This window comes from Pollachius pollachius (assembly GCF_949987615.1).
Source record: "Pollachius pollachius genome assembly, chromosome: 8".
In the NCBI taxonomy this organism is placed as follows: domain Eukaryota; kingdom Metazoa; phylum Chordata; class Actinopteri; order Gadiformes; family Gadidae; genus Pollachius; species Pollachius pollachius.
Window position 1 is genome coordinate 1,458,104 of NC_136941.1, and position 21,080 is coordinate 1,479,183.

The 21,080-nt window shown below is 43.6% G+C and overlaps 1 protein-coding gene across 1 annotated transcript; it reads right to left on the reverse strand.

Moving 5' to 3' along the window:
- Positions 1-218: 218 nt before the first annotated feature.
- LOC307079180 (tumor necrosis factor receptor superfamily member 14-like) lies at positions 219-6,411 on the reverse strand. Its single transcript, XM_079741315.1, has 8 exons — positions 6,259-6,411; positions 6,022-6,147; positions 5,600-5,755; positions 5,175-5,262; positions 1,041-1,212; positions 874-893; positions 722-767; positions 219-355 (listed from the first exon to the last, which is right to left on the reverse strand). Exons 1-7 carry the CDS (start codon positions 6,407-6,409, stop codon positions 743-745), a joined length of 738 nt encoding a protein of 245 aa, XP_079597441.1. The 5' UTR covers positions 6,410-6,411; the 3' UTR covers positions 219-355; positions 722-742.
- Positions 6,412-21,080: the final 14,669 nt, after the last annotated feature.

The following is a 21,080-nucleotide window of genomic DNA, read 5'->3' on the forward strand; positions in this document are numbered from 1 at the left end:
GAGACCCAGACGGAGGAGGCTGGACTGGGAGAGGAGACCCAGACGGAGGAGGCTGGACTGGGAGAGGAGACCCAGACTGAGGAGGCTGGACTGGGAGAGGAGACCCAGACGGAGGAGGCTGGACTGGGAGAGGAGACCCAGACGGAGGAGGCTGGACTGGGAGAGGAGACCCAGACGGAGGAGGCTGGACTGGGAGAGGAGACCCAGACGGAGGTGGGTGGACTGGGAGTGAGGGCTGGGTCCAGTCTCCGGTAACCATCTTGATCATCCATAGTTGCATCAGGGATAGTTATGGTATGTTATTGTTGGTCCCTGGTTGGTTCAGGACCGTCAGTGGACTTTAGCGTTGTAGTTTCTGGAAGAGGAAGCAGCAGAGAGTCAGGACATACAGCCAGCCTCCACATCCAGCAACACTCTTTTGGTAATGTCTGTTTTTTCTGCACCTTCCGCGAACAATTGCGTCTCTGATGATCAGTAAGCTTCTCTGGCAAAGCTGTTCTGCAGCACTCTCCCTTTCCCCCCTTCCCCTCCTGTCCTCTCCTCCTCCCTCTCCTCACCCTTAGAGTAGCCTTCATTTCCCTCACTCTCAACACCTCCATCCTCCTCTATCACATCTTCACTATCTGGGCTGAAGGCTGAAGGGTGGAGCAGCTCAAACACAGGAGCAGAACAGTTATTTTATTTCAATACACCCACACACCCACACACACACACACACTACCTGTTGGATGGTAGTCTTGGCTTAACTGCTTGCTCTGTGTTTCCATCTAAATAAAATATGATCAAATTATTTACACGGTGCATCATGTAATAAATATCACTCAGTATAAGTTCACACATATTATATTGTTTCAACCCAGTAATAACACATACCTTTGATTGCAGAGTTGATTCTATATAGTGATAAACAACACAGTCACATGTCAGGACAGCAGTCACTGTCATTTAGCCAAACCATGATACATGTTAGTTTAATGTGACATGATAGATGTTAGTTAATGTCACCATGATACATACGTTAGCTTAATGTATCACTTAACTCTTATTTTCTTCCTCCGAATAATGGCTATGATTAAAGCCATTAAAGCCATTCCCAGTATGAGTCCTGGTATTATTCCTGCCACATGTCCTCTCTCTGGAACATGTTCTCCACATTCAGAATCAGTTGAATTAGTTCCTGGTTTCATCAGTTTCAGTCCCACAGATTCACATCTGAAATGAGAAGGACCAGACAACAGGTTTAGTTTTAGGGTGTGTAGTGTATATCCTATACTGGGGGGAGGATAGTAGACTGGGGGTTTGTCTCCTGGTCCAAAGGTACTGGGTTTGATCCCTAATGTTCACAACCTTCCTGAGGCCTGTTTCAGGTAGCTGGTTTTGAGGCAACCCCGAGTTTGTTCGCTCTGAGTTAGTGGAAACTCTGGGTTTTCCATTTCAGGTAGCAGGTTCAGCGCAACCGAGAGTTAGTTGCTGCGGCAACATATGCCGTGGGTCTAACCTGCTCGGGAGGTGGTTAGACCTACTCCGAGTTTGTTGTCTATAAGGCTGAAGGCAGCTCTCCGACAGAACGAAGTGTTAGAAATGGCATGCCCTTTTCTACGAGAGCCTGTGGACGTAGAGGCTGCGATCCTCAGAAGGAATCTCCGTGAGGAACGATTATTAAGACCCTGGTTGGATATACTTTCTTTTCCTGATAATTTTCTTCACGAGCGCTATCGTTTTTCAGCGCAACCTATCATTTATTTAGACCACCTTCTCAGCCCCCATGTTAACTGTCAAACACACCGGGGGCATGCTTTAAGTTCAATACAAATGATTTGTGTGGCACTCCGTTTTTTTGCAGCTTTCTTTACAACGTCGGTGACGCCGAGCACATTTCAAAGGCATCCGTGTGTCGGGCTGTCACAAATGTGACTTTGGCACTGAAACGTTTTCTTAACACGTTTGTGATGTTTCCAAGTCACCGACCCATACGAACAATCAAGGAAGAGTTCTACAGAATTGCAGGTAACAGTAGCAATAATGTAGCATATTTGTTTCTTGGAACGTTTTAGTTTAATAAATAATGTGCACTATTTAATTAAATAAATTAATTTGTAATGTATTAGGGCAACTCGGGTTGTTCCTGCGTAAATTGACACACACACACACACAATTTACATATTGAATAAGTGGAACATATTAAACTTTCCTCTTATTTTATTTTACTAATTTATTTTGCTCACGCATTGACCTGTTCAGCTATTTTCTGCCAAGCTCTCTCTCCCACTCTCGCTGCCGTGGCGGTATTGCTTTTTTTTGTTAAAATGGGTAACTGCTCGGCATACGCGTTCATTAGAATTTCCAATTCCGTGGGGGAAAAGTAAGTGGCTCTACGCTTTTGGTACAAGTTTGATCATGTTATCAGAGATCCATTGATGATGACTCTTTATAGTCAACGGGCACGCCCTCAACCCAGAGTGAACACACTCAGAGTTGATTAACCCAACGCTGATCACCTGTTCTGAAACCGAAAACCCAGAGTTGCTTTTCAACCCTGAACTCTGAGTCAACCAACTCAGAGTGCAGGATTAAACTCAGAGTATGTTAAACCAGCTACCTGAAACAGGGCTCTGTAGGCCTTCAGGTACAGTGTTGTGCCTGAACGCGTTCATTGAACGATAGTTCATGAACTCGTTCATATTTTAGGCGAACGTGAACTGAACGTACTGTATTACTGCCTGATGAACGTTACTGTGAACTATCATTCATTCTGGTGTCTGTGAACGGCACGCTCACTCGGTTTAACTTCGTTCAATATGGGGGTTATTTGTTTATCAACACGGCGGATGCGCGCGCAGAACGCCGTGTTGTTTGACCGGTTGCCATGGTTGTCTCCGTGCGGTTCATTTGCAGTTGTGGTGTTGTCAGCTTACTGTTACATTAAACTGTAATCAGAAAACGCGGTTATATGCTATAGACCCTATAGTATCTGTCGTATAAAGGCTGGGACGAATTTAAAATTATAAATGTGTACACTTTATGTTGAAAGTATAGGCCATCGCGATTCCCATTGAAACGAATGGCGCGGTGATTATTCTTCAAAACGAGAGCTGTTAAAGCTAGGCTGGGTAATTTTGGAGAAAACAGCCGTTGAGATTCCGTTGTGTTCTCTCTGGTCCCTCCCTGCCACGCGCTACCTGCTGTAACTCCTCCCTCCGGACGTCAGTCATGCGCGTTCATGTGAATTCAGTTACATTGATAGGAAGACGAAACACCATGTCAGATTCCGAGGTAATTCTCAATTCTCGGGTAAAACACACATGGAAACCGTCACTTTAAAGCGATCCCGAAACTTAGCAAGGCTGCTGCTAGCTTGCTACAACGTTATAACAATACATGGAATATCATATGCTACACTTCCCTCGCTGTGCTTATCTTGGCAGTTGTGTCAAAGTAGCTTTTACACAAACGTGACTCGGACATTATCCACAGTTGCGTTGAGGCCTAGGCGACGTGTGAGCACAATCTGTGTTATTCCGACAGGTTAGTGTGACTAACAAGACCAAGACTAACTAAGACCATAACTAACATATAAAACGGACCGGAAAAGAACCATGGGCCGATGCAAGGCATCCTACGGAACCGTATTGAAACGGTTACATTACAGAACCATAATGTAACAGTTATTGTGGCTCTGCCTAGTAAAAAACCATACCAGCCGACACTTTACATATTCTTCACAATATACCATGGAGAGATATCACTATTCCTTACTTGTCTATAAGAAATGTCAGCGTCCGATTTTACATCTCTCCGCCTCCCTTTTAGTAGCTGTCCTTTCAACAAGTGTCTTTCCTCTTTTTTTTGCTGTCTTAGCGGTGTTAGTTGTTGGTATCCGGGGAATGGGAAATTTAGGGGCCGTTGATGAAGACATTGCTATTCATTTGTTGTCGCCGTAGTGGTGCAAAACTGTCAGACTGCTAGGCTCGTGAACGCTCACGCAGGGACGCACCAACGTCGTTGCCAAGGTGAACGGACAGTCCCACAGCCAATAAGAACGGAGAATCAGAGCCTCGCTCTGATTGGTCAAAGTGTACATGAACGGTGGCAATTTTTGTGGGCGGCACACAGAGGCAGGGGAGGGCAAAGTAATGGGTAGATATTCTCAGAGCACTTCACCTACATATAGCTGACTGGCTATTATGACAGTTTTGCCAAATATTACAGTAAAAAAATTACCCACCCTAGCTTTAAATTGTGAAAAATGAATTAAACTGTAATCAGACAACCCAGTTATATGCTATAGACACTAGAGTATCTGTGCTATAAAGGCTGAGACGAATTTCGAATTATAAATTTGTACAATCAGCGGACTAGAATACCTCCTAGAATCATTGCTTGTTGGCCGAAAACGGAAAGGGGGGCTGTTTACGTTTGGTTGTAGTCTTTTCGCTTGGTTCTCCATCCCAACAGTAGGGCTAGAACCGAACGAAAAGACTACAACCAAACGCAAACACCCCCCCTTTCCGTTTCTGGTCAACGAGCAATGAGTCTTCCAACAGAAATCAATGGGATTTACAAAATGCGCTAAATGTGCAATAAAACACGATAGAAACTGTATTTCGCTACGATCTTTGATTCAACCACTCTATTTCATCCTAGACAAACCACAAAGGTTTGTCTCAATGTTCAAAATACCAGAAAAAACGAATAGCTCACAGCAACATATTGAAAAAAAGAACTATGATCTAGAACTGTGAACTTAGTTCAACATTTTGAATTATGAACGTTTAACTGAACTAGTTCATTTAAAAATTTGTGAACTGAACTTTGAACTGGTTCACGTCGAAAGTGAACTTTCCCAACATTGTTCAGGTATATTCTTCTTCTTGAGCTAGATGCCTGACCCCTACCTGCTCCTAATGACCTGTATCTGCCTCTATTAGAAATGACTGAAAGACACTTTGGATGAAATGAAAATAGAAGATCATGTTTGATTATCAAGCTTTTATGATACTTTTGCAGTTTATTTGATTACCATTTTTCTGATTAAATGGAAAAGATTAGTACAAAACACAATGACTGCTAATAATAAGCCACACCAATACACATATGGCATATTGCCCAGGCCTGATGCTAAAAGTGCCATTAATGTACTCTATATTGATAAATAAAGTATAATATTCACTTACTTTGTGTGGTTCTGACAAGACGATGATGTGCCATTTGAGAATGTTCCATCAGTACAGTGAAGGCACTCTGTGTCTTTATATACTGTTCCTGTAAGAATATATGATTTATTAGAACACGATCATTCTCAGATGTGGCGTGAACATTACATTTGTGTAAAACATGGCAAGGGTAAATATTAACTACCTAGACCACATTTGTTTAGCGCAAACTCCAAGAAGGAAGAAGAAAACAGAATTGTATTTCAAGGTGTTTCTATCTATCGACTCATTGACAGACTGTTGTAGATGATCATGGAATAACTTAGACACCAATACATTAAATTTTAAGAAGCTGGATGTCCCTTTATAGGGCTGAATATAATCAGTAGATGTTTAAAGCTATACTTTAAAGTCCAGGTCTCTGTTGTTAAAGAAGTATCACAGACCTCTTTGACCGATGTAATGACCAGGACTGCAAACCGTGTGTCTCTGAGCGGCCCTACATCCACCTCCGTTAGAGTCACTACAGAAGAATCCATCCAGGACCTCACACACAGCATCTGATGTTGATGAACACGACCTCTTCACCTTCAGACCGAGACCTGTTAATCACAACAGTTACAGAGGAACCTGAGAGAACGAGAAGGTCGTCTGAGGAAGTCTTAGATTAGAATAACTTGATAGGAAAAGAAGGGGAGTATTCAGTGCATTCAAAGGGCATCTAGGCATCTGTTACCCTAATTAATCTAAACTCATGTTTCTCATTCATGCCGTTACTCAGTATTCATGGTCTTGTTTAAGGGGAAAATGGTTTTAAATGACATGGGTACATATCACTGAGCTAATAAGATGAAAAGTGAAAATGTACCTGCATCACAATGTTGACATGAAAAGCATTGTTCACGCCCATTGTTGCCATCTTGGAAAGTACCTTCTGTGCAAGATGCACATGATGTACTTCTGGATTCTGTGCAATGTCTAGAAACATACATTCCTGTTGGAACCAAAACAATCGGGTATGTTGAAAAAACAAAAATACAAACAAAATAACATTCCAAATTAGAGATTTTTGAACCAGCTAATTAGTCAGGATATTGTCTATTACCTGGGGGACAGGTTGGACAACAGCCCTCTTCTGTACTGTATTCTGCCTGGCGACAATTTGCTGATGTAGTAACATTGTCAATAAAATAAATACGAAATAAAAGTAGCCCTAAATATATCTTGAAAATGAATTCAACATAGAAAAATAACATTTTCCAATTTGTATTTACCTACACCATCAAAATGTTTAACATATTTTGAGGGCATCAAAGTTGTGTGGGTGCAATTAATTTATTGTAAAATAAGGTTTATTGTTTTGACATGCTTTCATTTAAAAGTTACATTGCAGCCAAACTATATTTTGGCTGCCATGTCATCATTGCCATGCATGTTGACGTTCTGAAATATCTGGGGAAAGATAAAAGAAAGGCAGTTAATGAATGCAACATTTTTTCTTTATAGGTTCATGGAGGCAACGCAGCGCATACTTGATCTGAAACACGCATATTGCCTTTGCATGCGGTCCTTTCGAAATGCATTGTGGGTCCGTCCGTTCTGTCGGCTCCGTGGCCTGCCTCAAAAAGTTGAGAAATGGTCAACTTTTCAGGCAGTGACGGATCCGTCAGCCAATCAGATCACGTTCTGCAAATATACGCAAATAAACTGTCCAATGAAACCACCTTTTTATACAATCCGGGTTGTATAGAGCTCTTATGGAGTCAATGGAAAGAAATGTATTATTTTTCTGATCCCAGTCATTAAATGCCTTGGATAAAAGCTGTAGAGAAAACACAATGAGAAAGACTCCACGTCTCGTATGTGACGTGACGCTCCCTGCGACTGGCGTGGACAAGACCGACAATCTCCCCCTCGGCAATTGTTCAGTTGGCCTTGCAACATATATTAAGACATCAAGGAGACTCGTAGCGACGTGACTGCATGGTATGAACTCCGTTCTTCTTTATGCCCCCCTGCCCTCGTTGCCTAGGTTACATGTATACAGAACATTCCGACGTATTACCTCTAATACTACAGGCATAACTGAAAATCGACGCGTGCCCTGACTTATAATGGTTTTCACCTCTTTCGATGCTGTTATCCTCCCCTTGGCAAAAAAAGGCGAAGTGGAGCAGAGAGATCGCCATGTCTGTACCAGAGTGGTGGAGACGGATATCATTCACGTCGAGAACAGCGAGGGGCTGTAGTTCACAAAGCGGCCTCACACAAAACCTAACATTATCAAACTTCTTCGCAATTTTTTTTTGTCTTCTTTGCATGAAAAATTATAATTTAAATCCACAAACAACATATATGTAATCCAGGGCACATAGAAAATAATCACCTTCTCTTCATTGAAACCCATTCTAATTTTCCTAGCCCGGAGGTCCCACGGGGTCTCCCGGAAGGGGTTGACTTACGAGCTCTATAGACTCTGAAGAATAAGTCTGAATAAGTAACAATTATTAGTGCTTCTTTAACAACACCGACAATCCAAAAGCCCAGTCAAAACTAGATGGAAAAAGCTTGTAGTTCAAAATGTGACTCAGCTTTCACTTCTTCTTCCTCAAAAAAGCAGGTTATTTCCCATAGACATCTGACCGAGGGGGAGGCTCGGAGGCGGGACTTATTCTTCAGAGGTCTACTCTATACAACCTAGGTCAGGGGTCGGCAACCTTTTGTATCAAAAGAGCCATTTTGGCCCATCTCCCGCAAAAAAAAAATGTTTGGAGCCGCAAACTTTTTAATTCACCCCCTCCCTGTGACACTCTGTAAAAAAAAACATAGTTCGTTGCATTCATGAAATTATAAAACAACAAAGAGAAAGCTGTTGAAGAACATTTTATTGCTGTTCTAACAGGAAAACCTCAAACTCTTATGAAGAGGAGAAATAACTTTGAAATAAATCAAACATATAGAACGAGTATAATAAGTCTAAACATAAAGAACATAGTTCGTTGCATTCATGAAATTATAAAACAACAAAGAGAAAGCTGTTGAAGAACATTTGATTGCTGTTCTAACAGGAAAACCTCAAACTCTTATGAAGAGGAGAAATAACTTTGAAATAAATCAAACATATAGAACGAGTAGGCTATAATAAGTCTAAACATAAAGAACACCTAAACAGGTAAACATAGGTTTGTTGTCATCCTCTTGATTTTTCCTCGGCCACAGCAATAAACCATCGAATCCGAACAAAAATCAAAATAACACACCAGCTCAGTTTCTAAAATATATATTTTTTGGTGCAAAATAATAGCCTATTAAATTGTAGTGTCCTCACCTGTTTAATGTGATTTCTGTTTCTGAACATCACTGCTGAGCTTTTCTATGTCGGGGCTGTAGGACGTGACCTTCATCTTAACGCAGGATTGCAGGCTGACATCTGTGAGGCGTGAGCGATATTTTGATTTGACATAGTTCATGTTAGAAAATATTTGCTCGCATAAGTATGTGGATCCAAAGATGGACAGGACTCCAAAGGCATACTTCTTGATGTTGTGATAAGTTTCGGGAATTGCATTCCATGTCTCAAACACAAGTTTGTCGGGTTTGGGAAGGTTTTCTATTTCGCTCCATTTGTGTTCTCGAGCGAGAATAGCCTTCCGACGGGCGACGTCTTCGAGATCAGCTGTCAGACTTTTGAACTTGGACACCCATACCTCTTTGTCAGCTATGTCAGCCAGTTCAATTTCAAGATCGGGTTGACTCACGAAAGTGAATGCTGACATGTTCAGCATGGACGGGTCGATGTCCAGGGGTGTGACGGGGAAGGATAATGTGCTTTTTTCCTTTCTGAACTCACTGAATCTTTGTCCAAATGCAGTTTGCATTGCAATGATCGTGTGCTGCAAGTACTCACAATTGATGTTGTGTGACGTTTTGAACTCTCTCAGGGAGGGGAAGTGAGAGAACGTACCTTTCTCCACATCTCTGGCAAACACTGTCATCTTGCGCTCGAACGCCAAAACATACTCCAGCAGCTGAAGGGCAGTGCTTCCTTTTCCCTGGAGACTTCTGTTCAGCATGTTAAGGTGACCTGTCATATCCACCATGAAGTGCAGCTTTTCCAGCCAATCTGGGTGTTCCAGTTCTGGATAGGTGAGGCCCTTACTTTCCAGGAAAGTTTTCACTTGTTCCAGACAAGCCGCAAACCGTTTAAGCACTTCTCCCCTGGACAGCCACCGGACTTTGTTATGCAGCAGGAGATCCGAATATGCGCTGTCGACTTCATCTAACAATGAACAGAACTGTCGGTGGTTTAACCCTTTTGCCATTATTTTGTTGACTATCTGAATGACAAGGTCCATCACCTCTTTGCATTCGGGGGGAAATGTTTGAGCGCACAGTGCTTCTTGGTGCAGGATGCAGTGAAACGTCAGCAGCTCTCGACCCAGCGACTTCTGAAGTAAAGTAATAAACCCCTTCTGTGTTCCTCTCATACTAGGTGCCCCATCAGTAGCCACTGACACCATGTTGGTGGTATTTATTCCTTTGGCTTTTAAACAATTCACCACAGCCTCACAAATGTCCTCCCCCCGTGTTTGGCCTTTGAGCGGTATCAACTCAATAATTTCTTCCTGCGGCCCGTCAGAGTTCACGTATTTGCATAACAGCGCTAGTTGTTCAATGTCGTTCACATCACTGGACTCATCACAGGCGATGGAGAATGCTGGAGCTGAATTTATGTCGTTAATTTGTTGACTGGTGATGTTTTCTGACATCTTAATGGTCCTGTCCTTTACGGTTTTGCAGAGAGAGGCATATCTTTAATTTTCTGAACAATTTCAGTTTTGTTTTTAAAGTCAGAGAATAGATGTTCTGATATTTTAATGAATGTCTCTTTCAAGTATTCTCCATCTGTGAATGGCTTTCCGCACCTGACGATCTCCTGAGCTGCCGCAAAACTAGCAGCAGTTGTTGAATTTGGAGACTTGATCCATTTCTTAAAAGTAATTTTACTCTGCTCACATTTCCGCAGCAGTTCCGAAATCGCTCTTTTCCTTTCATCTCCTGCTTGGTACTTTTCAGCAAATGCGGAGTGTTTGTTCTGGAAATGTCTTTCAACATTACATTTTTTGTTATTGGCTAATTTCTCGCCACATATCAAGCATATAGGTAAGCCTGCATCAGTAGTACTGAAAGCAAATGAATCTGTCCACGCTGAATTAAAATCTCGATTTTCCTCTGCCACTTTTCTTTTCTTGGATTTATCCATGGTAAGTTTACTCAATATTAGTCAGAGAGGGAGTTACATGGTTAAATCTTTAGCTGTCATGTGGCATCAGGGATAGCCTACAGTAGCCTACAGTAGACTACAGTAGCCAGTCAGCAGCGTCAACCGTTGACGTTCTACGTGATCGGTCATGGCCAGCAATGTAAACAAGGAATAGATAGCATAGCATAGCATAGCGATACAATAGTCAAGTAATGAAAAAACTGTAAGGACCTTTATTATCAAAATATAACGTACTGAAACTTTAATATTCAACACAGCTAAATAACTTTTTGACTACGAACTTTAATGCTGTAAACCCTTCTCGCTCAGTATTCGTTCGTGCAATTGGCTGTCAACGGTGGATGCTGCTGATTGGCGGCTCACTGGCATGTCCCGCCTCCTGCCAATGGCAGCATCTAGGCTACTTCCTGATGCCAGATGCCAGTTAAAGATTTAACTCCTACTGGGATTAGCCACCTGCAAATCAACGAAGCTTTGTCATTCACTCCCCCCCTCACGGTAGCGCTATTGCGCATCCATTGCGACCTCTCGTTTAGTTGACGATATATATAAAAATATATATATAATATATATATATATTTTTTTTTTAAGAAAACTGCAGGGAGCCACGGCTGAGGGGCTAAAGAGCCGCATGCGGCTCCGGAGCCGCAGGTTGCCGACCCCTGACCTAGGTGTATTACAAAGGTGATTTTATTGGACAGGATGAGATAGGTTTACTGGCTAGAATTTCAATACCACAGGACAGTGGTGGTTCTAGGGGTGGGGCCACAGGCCCCTGCTGAAATCTGATTGGCCCCTGACGTGCCCCTGTTCCGTCAATCAATTGACAAGCTGAACTACCGGAAAATTCAACGATCACAGATGCAATCCCCCCCCCCCCCCCCCACCTCCCTCTGGCAACTCAGCCCCTGAATGTAGCATGTGGCAACTTAATGGCCCGTTTCCCTTTTTTTGTTTCCCTACCCTTTTTTTGGCCGTGTGATTAGACAGATCAATGTATCATGTGTCTAATCACATGGATGTTTCATAAGAACTGGAAATCTATGATGACCTCAGCCTGGAGGAATGAAAGAAACCGCCTGGACTTTGACAACGTCCAAGCAGAACTGCAGATTTGTGAAAATGTTGCAAAAGAGTCCACACAGATTTACAGGCAATTCCATGCGAACAAATAACTACTGGAAGCTGGCAGGAATGGGCACATATATAAAATAGACAGCTTTATGCTTATGTAGTGATCCTCAGTAGGGGTTGCGAATGCAACCCCATCTTAGCTCCTCCCCCTGCACCCAGGTGCAAGATAAAAGGGCCAAGATGGTTGGTTACCTCCTAGGGTGGTGAGTAGGGTCCCCGTTTTTTAACAGTTTTGAGTTCCCATTTGAACTTTTATTAATTAGTGTCTCTTGTTTTTTAGGATCCCTGCTGCCGGGTTCTGTACGGTTTTAGTTCTGTTTTAGCTGTGCTGTTTTGTTTTGGTTCTGTTTTTCTATTTTGTTTTGATTGCTTTAGTTCAGTTTGCTTTTGTGTTATTTACCCTTTATCTGTTTCATTGTTTGACCATTGGGTTGCTGGGTTACATAACCCCTGTTTTGCTGTTTGGTTTGGTTTTGCTCCAGTTTTCTTTATTTAGTTATTATTTGTAATAAAAGAAAGTTAGTATATTTATTGTCTCTGCCTCTTTAGTTCTCAAACCTGTGTCCTTATTATTTCTGTAATATCATAGTTTAATTTTCTTTGTTCTATATTTCCTGGGGTGTAATTCCCCAGGTGGCGTTATCGGTCCCTCTTGTAGTGTTTGCGACACTGCCGTATATGGGATTGGTCATGACGTATGTACACGAAGGAGTCTGACATGCATTGCTATCCCGGAGATAAAGAATCAGTTCTGATAAACAGTTGTCCGCTCGTCTTATTCATACGGTAACCTACAACATCACATTGGCGACGAGGGTAAATATGGAACTATAAAGTCCGGAAGAGAAGAGGAATTTACAACCTCTCGCAGACTGCGGTAGTTTAGCTAGCTTCACAGTTAGCATAGCCAGCATTCCGAGGACTGAGTGGCCTACGCTACACGCGGCTCTCGTCATGTCGCTCGCGCACACTCCTGCACTCCATGCATTTGACTCAGAAACGGATCCAAGCTCGTTGGGACCGCGATGGACCAAATGGGTGCAGAGGTTTGAAAACTACACTACTGCTGTCAACATCACCGGCGATGCTAGGCTAAAGGCACTGCTGCTGCACCTAGCAGGAGAGCGCGTGTATGACATCTATGACACGCTCGCAGAAGAGGGAGACAAATATGCGGACATAAAGGCAAGGCTTGGAACGTACTTCACCCCCAAGAAGAACACTCAATATCAGGTTTACATGTTCAGAAAGGCAGTGCAACTGCCAGGCGAAAATCTGGACACATACTGCACTAGACTACGCATGCTTGCAAAGAACTGTGAGTTTGCAGACACTGACAAAGAGATCAAAGCACAGCTGATTCAAAGCTGCACTTCAACCAGGCTGCGCAGACGCGCGCTGAGAGAGCCTGACAAGGACTTAGATGACCTTCTCGACCATGGTAGGTCGCTAGAACTGTCCGAACAGCAAGCAGCTGGCATGGAACAGATAGCTACTGCATCAGTGAATGTGATCCAGCATAATTGGCGGCCGAGCCAATACACTGGGAGAGGCAAGCCCAACAATAATTGCAGAAACTGTGGAGGACAATATCCACATGAAGGAGACTGCCCGGCACGGGGCAAGGACTGCAAAGCATGCGGTAGAATGAATCACTTTGCTTGACAATGCCGATCTAAGCAACGAGGATCAACCCAAGGGCTTGAACCAAAAGACGCAGACAGAGAGAAAGGTAAACAACACAGACGCAAAGTGTACAATGTGACCAGCACAGGGCAGAATGATGATTGTAACTCGTCTAGCAGCGATGAAAAATATGTGTTTATAATAAACAGCAACAGTGACAATATGCAGCCACAGACACGCATCAAGCTCAACGATAAAGATATCAGCACTCATAGACTCTGGAGCTGCCGTGAATATCATCAGTGAGTCTGTTTTCAACACAATGACTCCGCGCCGGCAGCTCACCACAGTCAGCGTAAAAATATATCCTTATGGCTGCACCAACCCACTGCCCATAGCTGGAGCGTTTAACTGCGACATAGAGGCAGGGAACAAAAAGACAAAGGGCATGTTCTACGTGCTGGAGGGCGACGGCTGCTCTCTGTTAAGCTACAAAACAGCTGATGAGCTTGGCCTGATTAAAAAAGTCAACAGGGTCTCCTCCACAAGCGGCCGAACAGTTGCAGAAGAGCTGGTGGACAGTTATCCAGAGCTCTTCCAGGGAATAGGCAAACTGAAAGACTTTCAAGTCAAGCTACACATCAACAAAGACGTGCAGCCTACCTGTCAGCCACACAGACGGGTGCCATTTCACATCCGGAAAAAAGTTGAAGATGAACTGATGAAACTCGAGAATGATGACATCATAGAGACAGTCACAGGCCCCACGCCATGGGTCTCCCCAATTGTGACGCCTCCCAAACCAAAAGACCCGGATAAAGTGAGGATCTGCGTCGACATGAGACAAGCCAACAACGCCATACAGCGCGAACGCCACATCACACCCACCATGGACGACGTCATCCATGAGCTCAACGGAGCTACTGTCTTCTCCAAGCTGGATCTGACTGCCGGGTATCATCAGTTAGAGCTCCACCCGGCCAGCAGATACATCACGACCTTCACCACACACCAAGGTCTGAGGCGATACAAACGCCTGAACTTTGGAATATCGTCTGCAGCAGAGGTGTTCCAGAACGCAATATGCCAGACACTACAAGGAATCAGCGGTGTCAAAAATCTGAGTGACGACATCATCATCCACGGCAAGACACAGGCTGAACACGACGACACCCTCAGAGCGGTGTTCCAGAGGCTGAGAGAGAGAGAGGTCTCACACTCAATCGCAAGAAGTGTGATTTTGACAAATCCAGCCTTGAATTCTTTGGATTCATTTTCTCAGCAGACGGGATCTCAGCAGACCCCAAAAAGGTTTACCGCCATCAAGCAGGCCAACGACCCACAGGACCCGTCGGAGGTCAGAAGCCTTCCCGGCATGGCAAACTACTGCGCGCGATTCATACCAGACTTTGCCACCATCTCTGCACCACTACGCGAGCTGACAAAAAAAGACACGCAGTGGAGCTGGGGACCGGCGCACACTGCTGCGCTACAGACCATCAAGGACAGCCTCACCAGTGACACGGGCATGGCGTACTTTGATCCAGCTGAGGACACAGAGCTGATCGTGGACGCCAGCCCGGTAGGCCTAGGCGCCATTCTTTATCAAATGGACAAAAAAGGGGTGAGGCACACCATAGCATATGCCAGTCGTGCTCTGAGTGACGTGGAAAGACGTTACTCACAGGCTGAACGGGAAGCATTGGCCATCGTGTGGAGTTGTGAACATTTCCACTTATATATCTACGGAAACCCCTTCACCTTGGTCACAGACCACAAGGCCCTCGAAGTGATCTGGAATAACCCAAAATCAAAACCACCGGCGAGAATCGAGAGATGGGGACTGAGACTCCAGCCCTACAACTTTCGCGTGGAGTACCGGAAAGGCGCAGAGAACCCTGCCGACTACATGTCACGTCACCCCATCCGGACACCAATGGGAGAACCTACAAGAGCAGGGAAGGTAGCAGAAGAATATGTGAACTTCATCACCCACCATGCTACACCCAAAGCAATGACCCTCGCCGAGATCAGAGAAGAAACACTCAAGGACCCGATACTACAGGAGGTCGCTTCCTACATCAGACACAACACGTGGCACAGGATCACTGACAACACCCAGCATGCTGCTACTCTGAAGAAGTTTATCCAACTCAAAATGATCGTGTTCTAATAAAACATCAATATATTCCTAAAGGAACAGCAGATAAAGACACAGAGTGCCTTCACTGTACTGATGGAACATTCTCAGATGGCACATCAACGTCTTGTCAGAACCACACAAAGTAAGTGAATGTTATACTTTATTTATCAATACAGAGTACATTAATGGCACATTTAGCATCAGGCCTGGGTAATATACCATATGTGTTTTGGTGTGTCTTATTATTAGCAGTCATTATGTTTTGCAGTTTACTTTTCCATTTAATTGAATTGAATCTCCATTTAAGATAAGTAGTAATAAAATAAACGGCAAAAGTATTATAAAAGCTTTACAATCAAACATGATTTTCTATTTTCATTTCGTCCAGAGTGTCCTTCAGTCATTTCGAATAGAGGCTGATACAGGTCATTAGGAACAGGTAGGGGTCAGGCATCTAGCTCAAGAACAAGACCTGAAGGCCTACAGGAAGGTTGTAGACATCGGGGATCAAACCCAGTACCTTTGGACCAGGAGACAAACCCCCAGTCTACTATCCTCCCCCCAGTATAGGATATACACTACACACCCTGAAACTAAACCTGTTGTCTGGTCCTTCTCATTTCAGATGTGAATCTGTGGGACTGAAACTGATGAAACCAGGAACTGATTCAACTGATTCTTTATGTGGAGAACATGTTCCAGAGAGAGGACATGTGGCAGGAATAATACCAGTCATACTGGGAATGGCTTTAATAATCATAGCCATTATTCTGAGGAAGAAAAAAAGCGGTAAGTGATACATTAAACTAACATGCATCATGTTACATTAAACTAACATGTATCATGGTTTTACTAAATGATAGTGTGTTATACTGATTGTGTACTATACTTATACAGATATTTATTACATGATGCATCGTGTAAATAGTAGAGTTGAGCCAAGACTACCGTCCAACAGGTAGTGTGTCGGTGTGGGGGTGTGTGTGGATGGATGGGTGGGTGTGTTGAAATAAAATACAATAGCTGTTCTGATCCTGTGTCTGGCTGTGTAGGGAGGATATTTAGTCTGGTTGTTGTGTGTCAAATGTTGTGTGTTTCTGGTTGTGTCCCCATCTCCACCTGAGAATAACCAGCTGCAGAGCTGCTCCACCCTTCAGCCTTCAGCCCAGATAGTGAAGATGTGATAGAGGAGGATGGAGGTGTTGAGAGTGAGGGAAATGAAGGCTACTCTAAGGGTGAGGAGAGGGAGGAGGAGAGGACAGGAGGGGAAGGGGGGAAAGGGAGAGCGCTGCAGAACAGCTTTGCCAGAGAAGCTTACTGATCATCAGAGAGACGCAATTGTTCGCGGAAGGTGCAGAAAAAACAGACATTACCAAAAGAGTGTTGCTGGATGTGGAGGCTGGCTGTATGCCCTGATTCTCTGCTGCCTTCTCTTGCAGAAACTCCACCACTAAAGTCCACTGACGGTCCTGAACCAACCAGGGACCAACAAGAATACCATACCGGGGCTTCCGGTTACGTCATGGAGGCAGGGCCGGATTAACACTTTCTGAGGCCCGGGGCTAATTACCCGGGTGAGGCCCTTCATATCATGATGTTCTGACGCATGACCTCACACAAACCCACTAACACATCAGCGTACACAGTAGGCCTACCAATCTATGACAGACTATTTAAAGTGAACTGGTAATATGATTTCAATTTAATTAAATTCATTTCAATTCAAGGGTAGCTTTATTATAATTGCAGTAGTGTTGACAAAGCTGACAGAATGAGGATGAGGAAACAAAATGTATCTGAATTGGCCTACTTGAAAATGTAGGAAAAAAGAAAGTATGAAATTGGTGATTCGGTGACTTTGGCAAATCATTACAGAAAAAGTAATAGGCCCTACAATGCATTTGCTATCAAGTACAGCAAGTTAGGCCCAGACAACATAAATGAACTGTTTTTTGAAAGTTACTTAATTTATAGAAATGCATCCTGTTTTTGTAAACTCATCAAAAACTATAAAACAATGTAGGACCTATTGTAGGCTATTAAACAAAGGTCAATGAAGGCCCCGGCTATGGCTCAAACGGTTTGGGCATTGAATGGTTAATTTACTCCGGGAGTAACGCCCTGGTAGGCTACATGTCCGGTTACGCACAACAAACCCCAAGCAAGAAGACAGGCAGGAATGTACGATGCAACATATTTGGGGTGAACTGTTTGAAATGTGCACACAAACAAGCTAACATAATGGATAATGGATTTAGTTCTGAGTTGTCCCCTCATCGCTCGGTGACTAAATCTATTATATTTGTCGACCGTGCTCAAGCAGAGTTGCATTGATCTTGACCCAGTGTTGAACTCATTCAAAGTCATGCTCAAAAACGATCGATTAGATATGACCTCTTTCCCCCCAACCTTTACCAGAAACACCCATTTGATGTTTTGTAAAATTAAAAATTGTGGCGAGCAGCATGGGAAGGATGAGACGGGAGCCCAAGTTTAGCAGTTGAATACAGTAGCCTACACAAACACACGTGTGTGGTCAAATAATAGTAACAAACTGTGTGTGAAACAACACCATTACACCAACATGAGAAATACTATGTCAACATTTGATGAACAAAACACAAAACAACGTCTCTCAACCGTACTTTCCAACAATGTGTTTTTTTAAGTATATAGATCAGGTTAGGATTACAAGACACAACACATTCGGTGCCTCAGCATGCTGCTTGGGGAATTAAAACCACCAAGGAAAGGGATTCATTAAATATCCTTTTAAAATAGTGTGAACAAATCCATTATTAATTCACTAATTTAACCAGCTTTAAATGCATTGCTTAATAAGTCATTCGCTTGCTGCTCGCCACATTGTTTCTTTCCCCCCTCATCTTTTAAACGTAATGCTCCATGGAATAATCATGTTTGATCTTAGTATTTAAATGGGAAAATTATTGAACACTCAATAACTTTTGCCGTTGCAATGCTCTTCCTTTTTCGTATACTGAAGCCTTCCTTTCAATGAACGGCATAATAACGTTTTAACTGCACATCCCCAATTGAAATATAAACGAACTAATTTAATCTGATAGAACTAGAATATATGATTAGATTCAAGGACAGTTTAGTTTACCTCAACTCGAAGAACTTGAACTTGAAAATATCCCCCCAGCCAATACTTTCAAATTTGGTGCTCTCATTATTGGTCCGTCATCATTGGTCGGTCTTCTCTTAGTGTAAATATAAAGGGAAACGGCAGCGCCATCGGGCGCATTGCTGCCACCTATCTGTTTGGCGGCCAATACATTTATGGCAAATACATACAAAATAAATGTAACTTAATCAAATACGATGTAGGAATTGTAAAAGTGAAGCCTGAACTTCTGATACATGGACAGCAAGACCGACAACGTGTGCAGTGAAAGAGTGCTCACACCAATGTCTGCCAAAAAACCTAACAATATCCCTCTCTTACTATACAATGAACAACCAAATGTACAAGACAGGGTAACGCCATTCCACATGTGATGAATTTTGCTGGTGTACACGGTGTACACCAGCAATTACAGAATAAGCCCGATGCACCAATATTCGTCTCGGGTGTCTTCAACCACTGCAACCTAAAAAGCGCGCTTCCTAGGTTTCAGCAGTAGGTTAAAAACTATGGACGTATATCCGTCTCAATCTTCTATGTTTAGCATTTTAGATACATAACATTGCAAGGAGTAAAATAAAGTTAATTCAAGACACATAACAGACACATAACGCCCAGGCGCTGGACGCTTCAGACCAACGGACGTGCAGAGCCGCTCTGGAGGCTGACTCGGGGAGCAGAAAGGCGTCCGGGACCGCCCGGGAGCACGGAGCGGAAGGAGGAGCCGTTCAGGAGGCCGACGGGAAGGAAGAGACACTCAGGAGGCTGGAGAAAGCTTGGTGGTCGCCCAAGAGAGGTGGAGCGTGGACACGAGCCAACGTTACCATCATACCCCAGGACGCCTCACAGAGCACGGCTCGCTCCTCTTGTTATTAACCCGCTTGTCTTTGCAACTTTTTGAGCGAACATAAGACCTGTAGGCTGCCAGGAAGGTGGGATGGGTACCCAGACTGAGGAGGCTGGACTGGGAGTGAGACAGATCCATTATGCGTGGGGCTTGAGGGTTGGGCTGGGTCCAGTCTCTGGTCACCATCTTGATCATCCATAGATGCATCAGGGGGAGTTATGGTATATTCTTGTTGGTCCCTGGTTGGTTCAGGACCGTCAGTGGACTTTAGCGGTGGACATACAGCCAGCCTCCACATCCAGCAACACTCTTTTGGTAATGTCTGTTTTTTCTGCACCTTCCGCGAACAATTGCGTCTCTCTGATGATCAGTAAGCTTCTCTGGCAAAGCTGTTCTGCAGCGCTCTCCCTTTCCCCCCTTCCCCTCCTGTCCTCTCCTCCTCCCTCTCCTCACCCTTAGAGTAGCCTTCATTTCCCTCACTCTCAACACCTCCATCCTCCTCTATCACATCTTCACTATCTGGGCTGAAGGGTGGAGCAGCTCTGCAGCTGGTTATTCTCAGGTGGAGATGGGGACACAACCAGACACACAACCAGAAACACACATTTGACTCACAACAACCAGACTAAATATCCACCCTACACAGCCAGACACAGGAGCAGAACAGCTATTTATGTATTTTATATTTATTTTATTTTGTATATGTATTTTATTTCAACACACACACACACACACACACACACACACACACACACACACACACACACACACACACACACACACTACCTGTTGGATGGTAGTCTTGGCTCCACTCCTTGCTCTGTGTTTCCATCTAAATAAAATATGATCAAATTATTTACAAGGTGCGTCATGTAATCACTATTACTCAGTATAAGTTCACACACATTGTTGTATTCTGTGTCAACCCAGTAATAACACATACCTTTGATTGTGGGGTTGATTCTATATAGCAGTGGTCCCCAAACTTTTTTCGGTGGGGGCCACATCAACTTTCCTTTCTGTGAAGGGGGCCGGGATCAGTCTATAACAGGAAATGATATGGGCCAAAGTGACAAACAGTATTATTGTGGAGATTATAATGATAATTCTTTTCTTCTCTTTCAACAGATAGGTATTTTGTCTTTACAGGTAGTGAAATAATATTAATAGAGAATAATAGTAAAAATCAGGTAAAGATCAGGTCTCAGATAAAGGGGAGTTAACAATAGTATAATAATAATTATTATGTCTAACAGGTATGTTTACTAAGGCTACAGTAAATAACATTAATACAGAATAATTTTAATGAACAGGTATATAAGGTGATCTGGTTTCGTATTTACATGACTCTTAGATTAGGTTTTTGTGCTGTGATAATGAGGATCCTGGCTCCAGGGTGGGAGCGGTCAACCACAATCTCTCCTCCTGACTTCAGGGTGGTCCTGGAAGCATGCAGGCCCTTCAGGAATGGCAGAGAAAAAACACAAGCAACGAATCAGCAGATGACATTGGCTTGACATCAGGTCAGCTTAGCTCAGGAGGTAGAGCAGTGCTCTTGTAACCGAAAGGTTGCCAGTTCGGTCCCCAGTTCGGTCCCCAGTTCCTCCTAGTTGAAAGGTCATGTGTCCCTGAGCAAGACACTTAACCCTAACTGCTCCTGGGCTGTTGCCTTGCATAGTTGACTCTGCCGTTGTAAGTCTCTTTGGATAAAAGCGTCTGCTAAATGCCCTGTATGACATGCTGCA